Below are 17,946 nucleotides of genomic sequence, written 5' to 3' on the forward strand. Positions count from 1 at the left end.
TGCATGTATAGAAATTCCTATCAATTTTATGGCACATACATAGTCTACTAAATGTAGACGAAAAAAAAACTAATTGTACAGTTGAGTGAGAAATTGCAAGACAAAACTTTCAAACCTAATTAGTCCATAATTAAACACTAATTATCAAATACAAACGAAAGTGCTACAGTAGTCAAAACCCAAAAATTTTTGCATCTAAACACGCCCTTACCCAAATACTACAGCACAATGGCTAGCTGAAGGGCACACATCAGCACCAGTCTAAACTAATCCCCTCCCTCCCATTAATTAATTTGTCAGTGCCCTATGCCCACACTAATTTCTTTCCCGCTCTCCGATACGCGCTCACACACACTCTCCACTCCACTACCAAACACCAAGAGAAATGAGAAAGAACAAGTACTGCAGCGAGGGTTTCGAGGAGCCCAATGCTGCGTTGATGCAAGCACCCATTCATCGTCCACCTCCTCCTGCTGCAGCTGCCTGAACCAGACCAAGCAAGGAGCAGGACACAAGCAAACACCTTTGAGGGTTTTGAGGAAGAGAGAGAGAGAGAAAAACGAGAGAGAGAGACTGTGACAGTGTGCGAGCTGAGCCGTCTCGTCTCCTCCTCCTCTCCGCTCCGATCCCCCCGCAGTCGATCTGCATTGAATCCATTCTCTTCTTCCGTCTCCATTGAGATCATCGCCCAGCCGGCACTCCCAGGGCCAGCCAGGCCAGCAAGCAAGCAAGCAGCCTTGCTTGGCTTGGTGCCATTGTGCACCGCCCGAGCCGAGCCCCCAAACACCGCGCACTTTTTCATGCGGCTGCCCTTGCCATTGCCATCGCCAAGCCCCATGCGCCGCCGCCGCCTCCTTCTCCTCCCCCTCCCCCTTCCCCTTCTCTTACTCCACCTCCTCTTCGCCGCGTCAACCAGTGCAGCAGGCGCGCCTTCATCAGAGGTCGCCTTCCTGACGGCCTGGCTCAACACCACGGCCGCGCGGCCACCGGACTGGTCGCCGGCCGCCTCGTCCCCGTGCAACTGGTCGCACGTCTCCTGCGCCGGCGGGACCGTCACGTCCGTGTCGTTCCAGTCCGTGCACCTCGCGGGCGCCACACTCCCTGCCTCAGGCCTCTGCGCCGCGCTGCCGGGGCTCGTGTCCTTTGTCGTCTCCGATGCCAACCTCACCGGCGGCGTCCCCGACGACCTGTGGCGGTGCCGCCGCCTCGCCGTGCTCGATCTCAGCGGCAACGCGCTCACGGGCCCCATCCCGCCGTCGCTCGGGAACGCCACGGCGCTCGAGACGCTCGCGCTCAACTCCAACCAGCTCTCCGGGCCCATCCCGCCGGAGCTGGCCGCTCTCGCGCCGACGCTCCGGAACCTGCTCCTCTTCGACAACCGCCTCTCCGGCGAGCTCCCGCCGTCGCTCAGCGACCTGCGCCTGCTCGAGTCGCTGCGCGCGGGCGGGAACCATGACCTGGCGGGGATGATACCGGACTTGTTCTCCAGGCTGTCCAGCCTCGTCGTGCTCGGCCTCGCCGACACCAAGATCTCCGGCCCGCTCCCGGCGTCGCTGGGCCAGCTCCAGAGCCTCCAGACGCTGTCCATCTACACCACGGCGCTCTCCGGCGCCATCCCGCCGGAGCTGGGGAACTGCTCCAACCTCACCAACATCTACCTCTACGAGAACTCGCTGTCCGGCCCGCTCCCCCCGTCGCTCGGCGCGCTGCCGCAGCTGCAGAAGCTGCTGCTGTGGCAGAACGCGCTCACGGGCCCCATCCCCGACTCCTTCGGCAACCTCACCTCGCTCGTCTCGCTCGACCTCTCCATCAACTCCATCTCCAGCACCATCCCGCAGTCGCTGGGCCGGCTCACGGCGCTGCAGGACCTCATGCTCAGCGACAACAACATCACCGGCACCATCCCGCCGGAGCTCGCCAACGCCACGTCGCTGGTGCAGCTGCAGGTCGACACCAACGAGATCTCCGGCCTCATCCCTCCCGAGCTCGGCCGGCTGACGGCGCTGCAGGTGGTCTTCGCGTGGCAGAACCAGCTGGAGGGCGCCATCCCGCCCACGCTCGCGTCCCTGTCCAACCTTCAGGCGCTCGACCTCTCGCACAACCACCTCACCGGCGTCATACCGCCGGGCCTCTTCCTGCTCCGCAACCTCACCAAGCTGCTGCTCCTGTCCAACGACCTCTCCGGCCTGCTGCCGCCGGAGATCGGCAAGGCCGCCAGCCTCGTGCGCCTGCGCCTCGGCAGCAACCGCATTGCCGGATCCATCCCGGCGTCCGTGTCCGGCATGAAGAGCATCAACTTCCTTGACCTCGGGAGCAACCGGCTGGCCGGGCCGGTGCCGGCCGAGCTGGGAAACTGCTCGCAGCTCCAGATGCTTGACCTCAGCAACAACTCGCTCACCGGGCCGCTGCCGGAGTCGCTCGCCGCGGTGCACGGCCTGCAGGAGCTCGACGTCTCGCACAACAGGCTCAACGGCGCCGTGCCAGACGCGCTCGGCAGGCTGGAGACGCTGAGCAGGCTCGTGCTCAGCGGCAACTCGCTGTCGGGGCCGATACCGCCGGCGCTCGGGCAGTGCCGCAACCTGGAGCTCCTCGACCTGAGTGACAACGAGCTCACCGGAAACATCCCCGACGAGCTCTGCGGCATCGACTGGCTCGACATCGCGCTGAACTTGAGCCGGAACGGCCTCACCGGGCCGATCCCATCCAAGATGTCCGCGCTGAGCAAGCTCTCGGTGCTCGACCTCTCGTATAACACGCTCGACGGCAGCCTCGCGCCGCTCGCCGGGCTCGACAACCTTGTCACGCTCAACGTGTCCAACAACAACTTCTCTGGGTACCTCCCGGACACGAAGCTTATTCCGGCAGCTCTCGACGTCCTGCCTCGCCGGCAACGCTGGGCTCTGCACCAAAGGCGGGGACGTATGCTTCGTGAGCATCGACGCCAACGGTCACCCAGTGACGAACACGGCCGAAGACGCCCAGCGCGTGCGCCGCCTCAAGCTCACCATCGCGCTGCTGGTAACCGCGACAGGTGGCGATGGTCCTCGGCATGATCGGCATACTTCGAGCGTGGCGGATGGGCTTTGGAGGGAAGAATGGCAGTGGCGGCAGTGGCAGCGACTCCGAGAGCGGCGGCGAGCTGTCGTGGCCGTGGCAGTTCACGCCGTTCCAGAAGGTGAGCTTCTCCGTCGACCAGGTGGTGAGGAGCCTGGTGGACGGCAACATCATCGGCAAGGGCTGCTCCGGCGTGGTGTACCGCGTGAGCATCGACACCGGCGAGGTGATCGCCGTGAAGAAGCTGTGGCCCAGCACCCACACGGCCCGCAACGGCGACATGCAAGGTGGACGACGGCACGAGCGGCCGCGTCCGGGACTCGTTCTCGGCGGAGGTTCGCACGCTGGGCTCCATCCGGCACAAGAACATCGTGCGGTTCCTGGGGTGCTGCTGGAACAAGAGCACCCGGCTGCTCATGTACGACTACATGGCCAACGGCAGCCTGGGCGCGGTGCTCCACGAGCGGCGCGGCGCCGGAGCGCAGCTGGAGTGGGACGTGCGCTACCGCATCGTGCTCGGCGCCGCGCAGGGGATCGCGTACCTTCACCACGACTGCGTGCCGCCCATCGTGCACCGTGACATCAAGGCCAACAACATCCTCATCGGCCTCGACTTCGAAGCCTACATCGCTGACTTCGGCCTCGCCAAGCTCGTCGAGGACGGCGACTTTGGCCGGTCCTCCAACACCGTCGCCGGCTCCTATGGCTACATTGCGCCTGGTACGTACGTTCGATGCCTGAATAAATAAATTTCTGATGAAATAAAATTGTTGATGAAGAAACGAACAACGATCCTGCTGCAGAGTATGGGTACATGATGAAGATCACGGAGAAGAGCGACGTGTACAGCTACGGCGTGGTGGTGTTGGAGGTGCTGACGGGGAAGCAGCCGATCGACCCAACGATCCCGGACGGGCTGCACGTGGTGGACTGGGTGCGGCGGTGCAGGGACCGCGCCGACGTGCTGGACCCGGCGCTCAGGGGCCGGTCGAGCTCGGAGGTGGAGGAGATGATGCAGGTGATGGGCGTGGCGCTGCTGTGCGTGAGCGCGGCGCCCGACGACCGGCCGACGATGAAGGACGTGGCGGCCATGCTCAAGGAGATCCGGCTCGAGCGCGAGGACGTGGACAACGTGGACGTCCTCCTCAAGGGAGGCTCGTCGCCTCCTCCGCATCATGTTCATGCCAACGCGGCGGCGGCGACAGCTGCCAAGGACGCGTCGTCGTCGACGTCCAGCACGCCGCCGTGCCGGCAGGGCCCCAGCAACAGCCACAGCTGCAGCAGTAGCAGCTTCTCTGCCATCTACTCCTCGTCCAACAAGGCCAAGTCGCCCTTTGGCTGATGTTGCTGAACTGAGCAGGCTTGTGACGTTAGCTTCTGTGATGCATGCGTTTTGGAGCAAGTATGCGGCGAGCTGTGTAAATGAGAGGGTAGTTTTTTTTTTTTGGCATTTGTTCTTGTTTTTTTTTTTTTTTTTGCATTTGTTCTTGTTTCCAGGACCTAGGACTAGATGAGCTGTTCGACAGGACTGGAAAATAAACTAAAATACTGTTCCGACTGATTGTTGCGAGGAGAAACTGTTTGGCTGAATCACTGTTCATGCGAGCAGTGATTTTGTGAGTGCGACGGCCAGCCCAGCCGAACGCGGCCAGCCAGCCGAACGCATCCAGAGTGTCTTGATGCCCTTTTGATGAGTGCTTAGTGTATGCTTGTTCGAATAAAGGTGAGAATATGGTTGCGTTTCCATGCAGTTGTGCAAGATTTGCTGACGAGAGGCAGAGCCTGACTGTGCAGCGCAAGCATCAGAGGTTTTGGATGTAATGGCTGAGTTCTGACTTCCAGCGTATTCCCTCCAGCCATAAAAGAATGTAATTCTATATGTTTGAAGCAGTTCAAACTTTACTAAATTTATCTAAACTTATAAAAAATAGCATCGACATTTATGTTATAAAAATATTTTTCTCTAACATACTGGAGAATTGTATATAATTATATTACACTCCTAAGAAAGAAAAAAGGCTAAGAGTCCTTACACTATACATCTTCCTATTAAAATATATTTCACACTCAGTATTATAGATGTTAAGGGCTGACATCTCGTCCAGACGCAGCTTCCGCGCGTTATCCCACACCGCATCTCACGCCCCGAGTCCGCATCCCATCCAGTGTTAGTGCCCCCGTGTCCGCATGCCGCACCCGCGTCCATCCCCAGGCCCCATGTGGGTCCCAGTCACCTGCCCTGCTTGCGGATGCGTGCCGCGGAGGCGTCTGCCAAGCTCAGGTGCTCGCACGGTGACCCACGACGGCGCTCCCAGCAGCAGCAGGACGGTTGCGGTAGATGAAACATGTGCTCTTCCACATCTACTTTAAAATATCCAGATGAAACACTTACAACATACATCTGAAACAGATGAAACACTTGAAACATACGTTTGAAACATATGTGTTTAGTCATAGCAACATATGCAACATCGAGATCTACTTTTGTAACATCCAGATAAACACTTGCAACATGAATGTGAACACATGTGAAACACTTGAAACATTCATATAGAGTCATAGTAACATATGCAACATCCAAATGAAGCACTTGAAACATACGTCTGAAACACCTTAAACACTTGAAACATAGGCTTGCAACATATGCAACATCCAAGATCTATTTGCAACATTCAGATGAAAACACTTGAAACATAAGTTTGAAATGCCTGAAACACTTATTTAAACACAGTGTCGCTAGTGGCCACAACCTACCTGGTGAGGAACTCCGGTAGCCAGCAAGCTCGGGTCTGGGGAACGTCGAGAGCAACGTTCCAGCGTACACCCCAGCCGTAGCCCGACGACCTCCCCTTCGCGCCGACGGGGCACGCTGGATGGGGGCACAGGCGTAGGCCTCCCCTGCCTCTCCTTTTGCAACGGGCGAAGTGGATGGGGGCATGGCGTGGGTCGCAGAGCAGCGCGGGATGGGCCCCGGCGCGGCGACAGAGAGGAAGGTGGGCGGGAGGCGCGGCGGAGCGCGATCAAGGAGCAGGCGCGGCGCTATGGCGATTTTTTAAAGAAATTACGATGCCCAAAGGGAAGTGGATATAGGAGCGGATAGGAGAGGTTCATGGGCATCGTGGCGCACCAACGGGATTGACCGAACGGACGGACGTCCTGGACATAGCATTACCGCTTGCTAGCACCCGGGCGTGGATAGGATGTCCGGACGCATGTGCCTACAAACAAATTTTCACGCCGTTTCGCGCGCCCTCGTGGGGCCCATGCCGCCCTGAACGTCACCAGCATCGATAAGAGAGGCATGAGGCGGCGGATGCCCAGCCAGTGCCGAGAGGAGGAGACACTGAGGCGAGGCAGTAGAAGTCGAGGAGGAGAGTTGCAACACCCAATCTACTTTTGAAATATTCAGATACAACACTTGCAACATAATTCTGAAGGCAGATGAAACACTTAAAACATGCGTCTGAAACACTTTAAAAAACACCAGAAAAACATTTGAAACCATTGCAAAAGCATATACAACATCCAGATAAAACACTTGCAAACATGTGTGTGAAACATATGCAATATTCAGATAAACACACTTGCAACATACGTTTAAAAAAACAGATGAAACATTAGGAACAAAGCTTGCAACATACGTGTACAACCATTGCAACATCTCGATCGACGCAATGCATCTACTTGTTGCTTGGACAAAAATGGAGGCTAATCGACGCGGAGCTCAACGCCGGCATGGAACTTGATGCTACGGAGTGGCACGGAGGTCGCCGGTGTGGAGCCTGTCGGTGGCACAGACCTCGACAGGGTCTGCGGTAGTCAGATGGAGTACGGCTGTAATGGGAGGCGCGAGTCTGAGTAGGGGCACGCGGTGCGACGCATGGCGGGAGCACACGATAGGAGCAGGGGCGCGTGTGGGCGAGGGCAGGGTCCGCCCCGCGAACAAGGGCGACGCGGACACGGGCGAGGTCCGTTCGCGCGCGGGGGGGGGGGGGGGGCTATCAAAAGCATTGGTTCTTTTTATAAATGTTTAGTCAACCTAAAATTTTTTGACTAGTCAAAAATGAGTTTTGTTTTTTGATGGGAGCTTGCTGGACTCCTGTTTCTATAGAAGTGGGGTATTTTTCATGTTGCTTCTTGCCTGACATTCTTCATTCTGCATATTTAGGGGGTGTTTGGTTCCATGGACTAAATCCATGTCACATCGGACGTTCGGATGCTATTTAGGAGAACTAAATATGAGTTAATTATAAAACTAATTACATAGATGGAGACTAATTTACGAGACGAATTTATTAAGCCTAATTAATCCGCTATTAGCACATATTTACTATAGCACCACATTGTCAGATCATGGACTAATTAGGCTTAAAAAATTCGTCTCGCAAATTAGCCACAATCTGTGCAATTAGTTATTTTTTTCGTCTATATTTAATAGTTCATGCATGTGTCCAACATCCAATGAAACAGGGACTAAAATTTTCCTGTAAAACCAAACATCCCCTTACACTGGCAGTCTCTAGAGAAAACGGCTGGGCTGAGACGCTTGGCTCAAAAGTTGTATACAACCAATAAAATTTCTAAACCACTCCGTTGGACTATAATACACTGCACGGCTAATTCAACATCTGCGAATACCTCAAAGCATAATCGTGTACAGTAAACACAAAATAGCTTCCAGGTCAGTACCATATTTCCAGGACCATAAAAGAAATCTATAGTATCCGATTAAAGAGAACGGAGGGAGCATATTCTAGTGATACAACATAGGTAAAATTTTAATGATACAAAAAGACAAGCTTAGGCCTAATCTGAAGCCCTTGTGCAAAAAAAAAATGACATCCATAGTGTAAATCAAGATCCTTTTTTCTAAATAAAATGGAACAGGATGTTGGATCAGCATTCCTTCGAACAATAATTCAAACCATTCGTGTATGCCTCAGGTACTGAAACCCTAAATACATTGTAGTGATGATTTAGACTTCTCTCCCCATGCAACCTGTAGACTCCACCGAGTGCTCCAGTAACAGGATTGGGGAAAGCGTAGAACACACGCTTGAGTCTATGATGTACAAGTGCCATTGCACACCTTCAAATTAAAGTAGCACGTAAGTAAGATCAGCAGTAGTAAATGGAGAAAATACGTGCAAGCTGGACAAAAATTGAACATACATTGTGCATGGTTCCCAAACAAGGTAGATATCAAATCCTGTACAGAGATATGGTCTGCTGGTTTCAGACAAGTCACCGCAGAATGATTCAGATGCCAGTTGCTCATTATCCTGATGTTTAAATTTGACCTTGTCAGAAAAAGGTAGGATAAATTGAATGCATTATTGCCAGTTTCATGCAACACTAAATAAGCAACTGCAATGAGAAATTATAAAAAGCAACAAGCTCACTTTTGTATCCATCTTTAGCCTTTTTGCTGGTTCATTATCACAACAGTTCTCTGGATTGCCATTTGAATCTGGCTTGGTTATTGAAGTCGAAGAAGGGAACATCGTTCTATCCCTCTCAGCAGCATTTTCAATGGCAACCATGGGAGCATGTCTCAGTGGATGCCATGCAAAACAGCCATCACAGGGCAATGGCTTCTGCTCACAAGTCCTTTTTCTCATCCATCCCCAAGGATTTATACATGAGATTTCGATGTTCAAACTGTTACGTTTAGGAAGAAAGGATCCTGGCAGTGACAAATTGCTGTAATTATCAGTTGCTTCATTCAAAGAGCAGGTAACATCTGCTTTCACTTCAGAAAACGCGTTCCCTTCTACAGGCATATCATGCTTGTGTGTCTGGTCCGTGGCCTTTGCAATTATTTGCATGCTTGATGGATCAACAATTATTGCAGCATTGCCCGCCTAGTACAGTTAGAGAAACAAAGTGGAAATGAGTAACAACAACAAAAAATGATCAAACACCAAACAAGGCAGATTTTGACTGATTGAGTGAACCAGTTAGCAAGTTTAGGGATATGTAACTGCAAAATTTAATAGCTCATGGCCCTACTATGTAATACCCCTGAAAAGTTTAAGGACTACCAGAGAGTGGTTACCTTTGATAACTGAATAGCAGTCTTCATGCAATTAAATATTGATGGTAATTCCTCCTCTTGAAATCCACGGACAATATCAAGGCTGTAAGTTAACATAGAAGTCTAAGAGAGCAGAAAATTGCATGAATACTACTCAGTAAAATTGCAGTATCCACGCCTCCACAGAAAACTCTATTTTTATCATAAAATATAGTAAAACTTCATCCACAGGCAACAAAACTATGTAAAATCCTGCCAATTTGATGCAAAAGTATGTTACTGTAATCACAACACATGCTGTAGCAAATTTTAACAATATTCAAGGAAAAGATATGATTAGTCATTCGTAAATCATGACCTAAATTTGAAGACAAACCAGAAGCCCACCCATGATACTGTGCATTCACCAAACATTCTAGGCCCTGCAACTATGCGCTACCAGCCAAAGTCAAAGCAACGAGCATTAATATTTTACTAATGCAGCTGCCTAAAGAATGACTATGCGGCACATCAGAATGGAGCCATGCCGCTAGATGGCTAGTGTTTCAACATCAGATAGGGCAGATTTCCTGCAGCCCTGGTTGGGAATTGAAAGTCTTCAGAGAAGTGCTGTGATGGTAACTGAAACGTTATAGCTAGCAATTAGTTCCTTTTGGGCTTCAGCTACAACATTATTTTCTTTATCTACTTTCAAGTTTGGCCTAGAAAATCTTGTATGTTTGAGTGAACTATAAACAAAAGTATCTTTAGAAGACGACAAGATTAATGATGTCAAAATACCACAGCAAATGCATAATGTGACAAGACAACAAGGTGTTTGCAGAATGGTGAAGCAGGGAAGGTGGATCCAATGTGATGGTCATGCACTAAGAGATTTAATTCTGGGTCATTCTAGGCACCTGGATGATCTGAAAGCACCAGAATGATACCATCTTCAAAATGGCTCATCCTCGATTCAACTCCTATGGTGCCTTGCCAGAGCTAAGGGCATGTTGTATTGTTGTCACTAGAGGCCAGTAGAGGCTACATGGATAGGCTGTGGTCATGTATGTATTAACAACAGGCACAATGTAATATGAGAAACTAGTTGTAACAAGCCCTTTTCTTCTTAATAATGCAATGACATGCAGTTCTCCTGCGTGTTTGAGAAAAAAAGAGAGCATAATGTGACATGTAGTGAGGTCATACTCATATGCAGGATGGTAAGATGTTGGCCAAAGTTTGCACTGTTCCTCCCACTCCTCTTTTGATGTAGCACAACACTTGGCAACCTGTTAAAGACTTTTACCAATAGTAAACGTCAATATATGGCAAGGGCACAAGGAAGCTAGATAACACCAGTCATTCCAAAGGATTCAAATTCTGATGCATCTAGAGTGGTAAGATATAAAAAAGTTAAAAAACTTTTATCAACAAGCCAGAATCATATGCTACACTTTCAATAAAAATGACAAGATCAAAGCTTCTCAAAAGATGGCAGCATTACTTACTTTTGCAGTGAAAGGACTCAGCTGATAAGTATCCACTATCTTTTGTAGATCTTCAGAAAACTGTATGCTACAAGGTTCAGACCCAGTAGAAACACATAGGATTATTGATAACTCAGATTTTCCTGCCAAACATAATATAACATAGAATTAGAGAGTTAATAAAGTTCTGCAACATAATTATAAGTTAAATAGCCAGCCTAGCTTATTAAATATACGATGATCTCCTCATTTTTGTTTCCATGCTACAGTAGTGGTTCTGCATTTCCTAACTTTAGATCAAGGTTTCTGGCATGATTACTTGTTACATGGAAGATCTAACTTGAAATATTGCTATTGTTAGTTTCTCAGTTTATGTTCCGTCTAGAGTCATGATTCTTATCCTTATTCTTTGGAAGTGTTCCGTATCTCTGATGGGAAAAGCAGGAGGATGATGTTATGTGGCTGCTAGGATTGAGAGGAGAGAGTCGAGGGGAGCGACGGCGGCTGCCGTGCTACAGTACCCGTGGCGCTACAGTATCGCGGGTACTGTTGAGAGAGCCGGCCGCGGGGCGTTTGCCCACGGCCGGGCAAGAGGGAAGGGTTTTCCTTCTTAATTTTTGCTTCATTAGATTGATACATCTCCTCTCCTTATATAGAGAGGTTTACTTACTCCTAAGCAAGCGACCCTTATCTCTAATTAACCCTAACACTAATGGGCTATACATCCAGCCCAGGCCCAATAGGCCCCTGCCATACTCTAACACTAATAGAGGACGCCTTTGAATAAAAGGATAAAATAATTACTTTTGCATGTGCAAATATTTACAGTATAAATAAATAAAAAGCATCCAGCGGCTTCCTTAAAAAAATGAACCTGCATCCTGGTGAAAAGCCTACTAATAATCATGCGAAAGTAAATTTTAATCAGTTACAAGGTTATTTTCCACTGCAAAATCAATTGTTTTTTATGTATCGACATGCCAGGGAGCATTTCTCCAGCTATGGCATGAGTCTTATTAACATGTGTATTTAGACAGTCATGGCATGTCTTCCGTGAGTAGTGCTCTCAGATGGCAAACAAAAAAAAAAAAGAACAAGACGAAGTGCATATACCACCACATTCAGTACGTCGACGCACACGCTTTACATGCCTCAGATTCTCCAAAGGGCATACCTGGCTTAACTGCCTGAAAGCAGCGGAATCAAGAAAACATCACTTGGAATGGTATCACACAAATTGGACAATTTTGGGTCAAACAGTGAACCCAGAAAAATGTGTCACAACTTACAAAAGAGATAGCGATCAGCATGTTTGCATCATAAAAAAAATTCAAAGACAAAAAAGACCAACATGTCAACTGTATACAAGCCACCCCCATTCAGATAACAAACACTGGGCCATGAGATCATGAACTTAACATTGATTTCATATTGACAGAGAGAACTAAATTGGGATTGAATGTCATCCCAAGTGGATGAAACAGGATTACTGAACTAAAAATGAATGGAGTACAGGAAACACAACAGCTAGTTCCTATCCCATAAGAGTTACTAAAATTCAAAAATTAGATATTGGTTCATTTCCTGGACACCATTCCTCAACTGAAAGCACATCCCACCATCTATTATTTGAGCCAAAATATCATAAAAATAAAGCGATAGTGCCCCCAATTCTTGTTAATTTCAGTAAAAAATAGCTAAGCAGTAAAGAGTATTACTAAAATGTTTCAAATTCAGACCAAAAGAACAGGGAAAAAAATCCTTTACCTAATGAGAGTACTGGCTAACTTGGGATCAATCTTGGCGGCCACCACATCAACTAGCAAGGCAAAGAAACAGTTTTTAATAAAATGAAATCACGATAGCATGAAAAAAAAAACTAACTTTGAGAGCAATTAAAGGGAATACCTGTAGAGTCTTGGAGAGAGGGATTCAGGTTGCCCGGGACCTCAATGAGCTCCCATGCCATGATGACCGATTCTCAATGGAATGAAGCTGAAGTGAAAAAAGAAATCACAGGAAGATTTGATAGGTAAGCAAAGCAGTTGTAAAGTAGCAGGGCGGCCAATGAGTTGAAGAGTCCTATGGTGTGTTTCGATGCCTGGGAATTTGGCCCAACTCATTTGGTGAGCATGGAAATGAGTGTCAAGAATTAAACTATCTGACAAGGAAACAAACAGCTAGACTGAAGAACAGAGTGGGATTTACTGCCTGAACTGATGGATATTTGGACTAATTGATAGATTCAAAATACAAGGAAGCTACTTCACTATACTTCTAACAAGCTAGAGTTTGGTTTTGTTCTTTGATACGCACTGAACCAGCCTCCAGCATTTTATAGGTCAAGGTATGGATCTTTTGGTAATGGAACTAAGAACTGTCTGGAACACGAAAACAGGATTAAACTATTGGCCTATTGCCATTACAAATGTTTGGCGCTAAGCAAGAGAAAATCAAAGATAGCTATGACTTCCGCTTGTACTTTGAACTTGACTGAAAACACAAATATACTGGACTTCTAGACATTTGCACTCACAAAGTGACAAAACTGAATGCCAAAACTTGAGAGTTCCTGAGAATGAGAATCTTTATTGAAAACTAACTGATTTCCTTACTAAACTTGAGGGATTAAGCCTAATCCACACATAGTGAAACAAGGCTGGGAAGCAATCAGCTCCCTGCCATTGCCCGCCCCTCACTGAAATTGCTAAACTACTTCCTAAGCCTAGCAATCTGGCAAGAATTATTTTTTTATAACTGCTGGAGACTAGTTCACCTCCCATCTCAGGATGGATATGCGATTCCTTTAATTACTGTGGGAACATTATTGCAAATTTGCAAGACGCAATGGCGGTGGATTCATCAGATTTCAGTTGCAAAATAGCTAATCACAGGATTTCAGGCTTAAGGTAAGCATAATTTACTTGAATTAAATTAGAAAGGAAATTGAGCTGATAGGCCGCACACCTGCTTGCCTACCCGCTGCTAATATGGAGCACAGAGCTTTCAAACTCTGCCAGAAGGTTTTGTTTGTGACAATGGCTGTATAATTGGCATAGGAGCAGCAGAAAAAAAGGATTTTAATGTCTTGGTCCTCTTTACTGTGCAACTCTATAAAAATCTACCCAATCAATTAATCATTCATGGAATGTTTAGATCGGGAAGAACCAGCGAATGGATTCGAGAACAGGAACAGCAATTTACCAGGGCTCAGACAGTCAGACGAGTAGGCGCTCGGATAGTCGGATCCTGTGGCCAAAAAGCTAATAATTGACATGTATAATGTCGCATAGCTGAAATTGCACACTATATATAGGAAATATATAACACATAATTGAGCATGAATTGAAATTGTTTAACACATATTTGACTTGGCAATTTGGGGACAAACTCTAACTCAGGCTGAGCGATTCGCAAATTGTAATCCCTAACAAACTGAATGTCTCAATTTGAACTTAACAGAATGATGAGGGAAATTGTTAGATTCGTTCATGGTATTCCAGTTCCGGGGTCCTCATTATTAGATTGATAAATAACATCAACTGAAGTAAAGATCGATTTCTTGGTCATAACAACTAGATCTAAAGACTGGTGAATTTTGTTATTCTTCATTTGCAGATCAGTTCACCTTACTCATAGCAGATATTATGACACCATAAGGCTCTCTGTTTGCTAATACATTCCTATGATTTGTTCCCAATTCTCCATTAGTACCAATTATTTCCTGAAAGTATAATATTAGCAACAAAGTTTCTTTCATTATTTCTGGTGAGATGAATCCAAGTCTTATGAATGTTTCAAGGATTACATCATGCGCAGCAGAAATTTTGGCAATATTTCAAATCCTTGTCACTCATATTTTGAGCTGGCAACAAGGGGCTTGATTGTACACATCTGTCATCCATATTTTTCACACTGATCTCAATCGCATGAAGATCCATCTTTTCTTCTTTCTCGCGCTCTATAACTAGGTTTAGGCCATTGTTTTCATTTTTCTTACAAGAAGATAGGGATTGTGATTGAACATGCTCTCAAGAAAAAGGGTCTACACCTAAAGCAATTGATATCAAAAGAAACTGCCAGAGCTACCCTGCTAGTCTGCTATATTGGTAGAAGCAGCATGAGGGAATCCGCACTGGTTATTTAGCATCTACTTATGGTAGAGCAGCAGTTTACAGTCCAGGCAACAGAGCATAAGCAGTCTCTTGACACTCGAAGCTAGGAAAACAAGACTAAAAGGACCACCCAATTGACCGAAACCCTTTATTTGGTCTGAAATGGAATCAACTAACCAGGGATACATTTCACCCTAAGTCTTATCCCCAAACATCAAAGGAGACTCCCACTTGACTTGAACAATTTAACCCATTCCAATTATTTTCTACCTCAAATTTTCTTCCTGGCCAATTAATCAACCCTTTAAGTCCATAGGTTAGTTGGAGAAGAGGCATTGGCAATTGACGCTCACTTTGGTAACACTTTGCATAGCACCAATGACAGATACAGAAACGAAGACTGATGATGCACATGAATTACAAGTGATGTACAGAAAGGGAATCCCTTGAATTGCAAATCCCAGATTCCAATGGTATGGTAGCAATGACAATAACGGATATCTCTAGTGCGCTGCAATTGAAGAAAAGTCGTTTGCGATTCCAAGTTCATTGTTCAAAAATGAAGTAATAAAGGGGATTTGAGGATGAGGGATTTACTTAATCTGCTTGCTGCGAGCAAGCTGTGGGGTTGCGCCTGCCGCCGGCCGGACTGCCCAAGCACCGAAACGACGACGCCCCCTGAGCCCCGCCCGGACGGACGCCCGAGCGCTCGCTGGATTGCTGTGCGGCGCTCGCTCGGGAGGAGTCGTGGATGAGAGTTAGGGTTCGTGCGTGCAGGACTGCAGATGCAGGCCGGGTTGGGCTAAAGACGCATTGGGCTGGTTGGTTGGGTTTGCGTTTCAATTATATAATGGATTGGATTTAATAAAAAGGAAAAAAACTCCATTCAGCCCCTCTCAAGTCTCAACTAGTCCAAGAGTCCGATGCAATTCTCTCAATCCGAAAAACTAGACTCTTTCAACTCTTAAAATTGTCTAATTTAGTTCTTTAAGCAGTTTTGAAAACTGTTTTTGCCTATTGTGCAGCCGTCCCACGCGGAGCCGCGTGAGAGCCACAAGTGAGGTAAATCAAACATTCGTGATAGTTCACGGAGACAAATTAGGCTATTAAAAATATATATTTTTAAAAAAAAAACCAAAATATTTTTGGAAATAACTATACATTCAAAATTACAAAATCTGATTTAATATTATTAAAAAATAACTTAAAAAATTATTTTAACTATAAAAAATATGAACCTATAATTACTACTAAAAATGATTTCGTGAGACATTGCCCCAACATTAACGGAGGCGATCACAAAATGCAACAGCCTCCTAAAATACCTGAGGATTTTCGGAGACGGTCATTTTATTTAGAGTAAAATGCACCGGAGGTCCATTAACTTTTGTTGAGGTGTCATCTAGGTCCATCAACTTTGAAACTGTATTTTTTAGGTCCATTAACTTTCGTTTGGTGCCATCTAGGTCTATCAACTTTGAAACTACATTTTTGGTCCATGAACTTTTAAAATGGTTCACTGCAGGTTCACGCATGCATGCATGCACGTCGGCTTCGGCCTCCGGTCTTTGCGCGCTTACAACAACCACTGCATGGACCTCCGGCGGCGGTGCCACGCATGGACCTCACACGTAGCACGCCACGCGGCGGCGCCACTGCAGGCCGGCCCCATAGAGGGAGGACCAGCCAGGGCCAGTGTCCGTCGCTGTGGGGCAGTGGCCGGCAGTGGCTGCCCTATGTTGTGCCCGCCCGCCCACGTGAGCCCACGCCGCAAGGCTTAGTGGCTCACCGGCGCCGTGGCGGCGTGTGCAGAGGATTAAGCGCTACAGCAGGCAGGGTGCCCACACACCACCACACGACGACGCCACTCCCGTGCTCCGTCAGCTGAGGCCGTGCACATTGCTTGCCTGCCCACAGGCCTGCGCACAGCAAGAGGCAAGCATACAGGCAGCTGAGCTCGCCACCACGCGCGTGTTCACGTTCAGTTCACCTCTCCCGCTACATGCCACCCAGCCCCTGCTCGTGTCGTCCCATCGCCCTGAGCCATGGCAGAGCAAGTTGGCTACACCATCACCACCTGCTGCAGCAAGGCACACACGCCGCCCTGCTCCACTCACCTCTGCCGCACCATCACTCCTCATGCACGCTCCATCGCCTCAGCGCCACCGTCGTCGCAAGCAGGTGACGCTCATAAGCCGACGCCCGCTGCCGTGCTGCCATTAAAGGCGAGTTGCTATGCTCGCCGGCTGTAACACCCTAGGTGTTTGGCTTCCACAAAATTACATTTCATCTCATAAACATATGCATCATCCATGTCACCATGCCATTATTACTGAAACATACATATGCAACATTCGTAAATTCTGTTGTTTCATACTTGATTGCTTATGAATGGTAGTAGTGCAACATGTGAATGTAACATGAGTTTCTCATACCTTGAAACATGGCAACATGGTAGGAATGTGGCAAGTTAAGCTTGCAACAAAAGTAGTGCAACATGTGAAACATGGAATTACAACAATTGAGTGAATTGATTGTTTTATGCTTCATCACATGTGATCATTAGAAATTGGTATAACAATTGTGTAAAGTGGTTGATCATGGTCTAATACACCTTAACTACACTTAGGGTAATTGTTTGGACATTGTTCATGTAGATCAAAATGACAAAATTGCCCTTAAGTGGAGGTTCGACTTGAAATGACCCCTAGAGTGCCACTGTTTGACTGATTCAAAAGACCAACTTAGACACTTTGCATGGTTGTGCACTCTTACCAAAGTTGTAGCTAATTTATCAAGGAATAAAAGTTATTTTATGATTATCTCATGAAAATGGCTAGAACATGCTCAAACATGGCCCACAAGTCAGAATTCCATGCTGATTTCACACTTGGAAAAGATTCTAAGTCCTAACTATATTTTCAGTTTGATTGAGCCACCTTTGGCTTGATGTAACTTCTGATCCATGGCGAATTAGATGATGGTCCTTGAAAAGAAATTGTAGATGGATGGTAGACCTACATTTTTCATGTACATAGTTTTTGCATTGGATCAATCGTTTAGCTGTATCGACACGTTGAAGTCGCACTGTCAGTCATAGTCATCGAACTCTAAATCGAAATTTCAGAAAATTGTCAGTGCTCGCCGTGGCCAACCGGCGTAGGAGCTGCTCGTCGCATGGTGTGCATGCTCTGCCGATGCCACCATGTCACGCGTCCGTGCTCCAGAAGAAGGCTAGCGCCTGCCTGACGCACTCGCCTGCTCCATTTGC

General features: G+C 47.7%; 2 protein-coding genes across 3 annotated transcripts; one reads left to right on the plus strand and one right to left on the minus strand.

Annotated features, from left to right (window-relative positions):
* The first annotated feature begins 463 nt into the window (after positions 1-463).
* LOC136493461 (LRR receptor-like serine/threonine-protein kinase RGI1) lies at positions 464-4,493 on the plus strand. The gene is given in 5 exon segments (XM_066489548.1): positions 464-2,852; positions 2,854-3,029; positions 3,031-3,345; positions 3,347-3,774; positions 3,858-4,493. Coding segments are annotated over 5 exon segments (3,510 nt in total). The 5' UTR covers positions 464-800; the 3' UTR covers positions 4,397-4,493.
* Positions 4,494-7,805: 3,312 nt separating this feature from the next.
* On the minus strand, positions 7,806-12,640 carry LOC136494338 (tRNA-specific adenosine deaminase TAD3-like). 2 transcript variants are annotated; one of them, XM_066490502.1, is made up of 9 exons: positions 12,469-12,640; positions 12,328-12,379; positions 11,674-11,747; positions 10,582-10,703; positions 10,280-10,362; positions 9,113-9,194; positions 8,457-8,918; positions 8,227-8,354; positions 7,806-8,143 (listed from the first exon to the last, which is right to left on the minus strand). In XM_066490502.1, exons 1-9 carry the CDS (start codon positions 12,527-12,529, stop codon positions 7,951-7,953), a joined length of 1,257 nt encoding a protein of 418 aa, XP_066346599.1. In that variant the 5' UTR covers positions 12,530-12,640; the 3' UTR covers positions 7,806-7,950. The 2 variants fall into 2 exon arrangements, with proteins under 2 accessions (XP_066346599.1, XP_066346601.1); XM_066490504.1 differs by having other exon boundaries at positions 8,227-8,336; positions 12,469-12,635.
* Positions 12,641-17,946: the final 5,306 nt, after the last annotated feature.

The sequence above is a fragment of the Miscanthus floridulus genome, chromosome 11 (assembly GCF_019320115.1).
Source record: "Miscanthus floridulus cultivar M001 chromosome 11, ASM1932011v1, whole genome shotgun sequence".
Lineage (NCBI taxonomy): Eukaryota > Viridiplantae > Streptophyta > Magnoliopsida > Poales > Poaceae > Miscanthus > Miscanthus floridulus.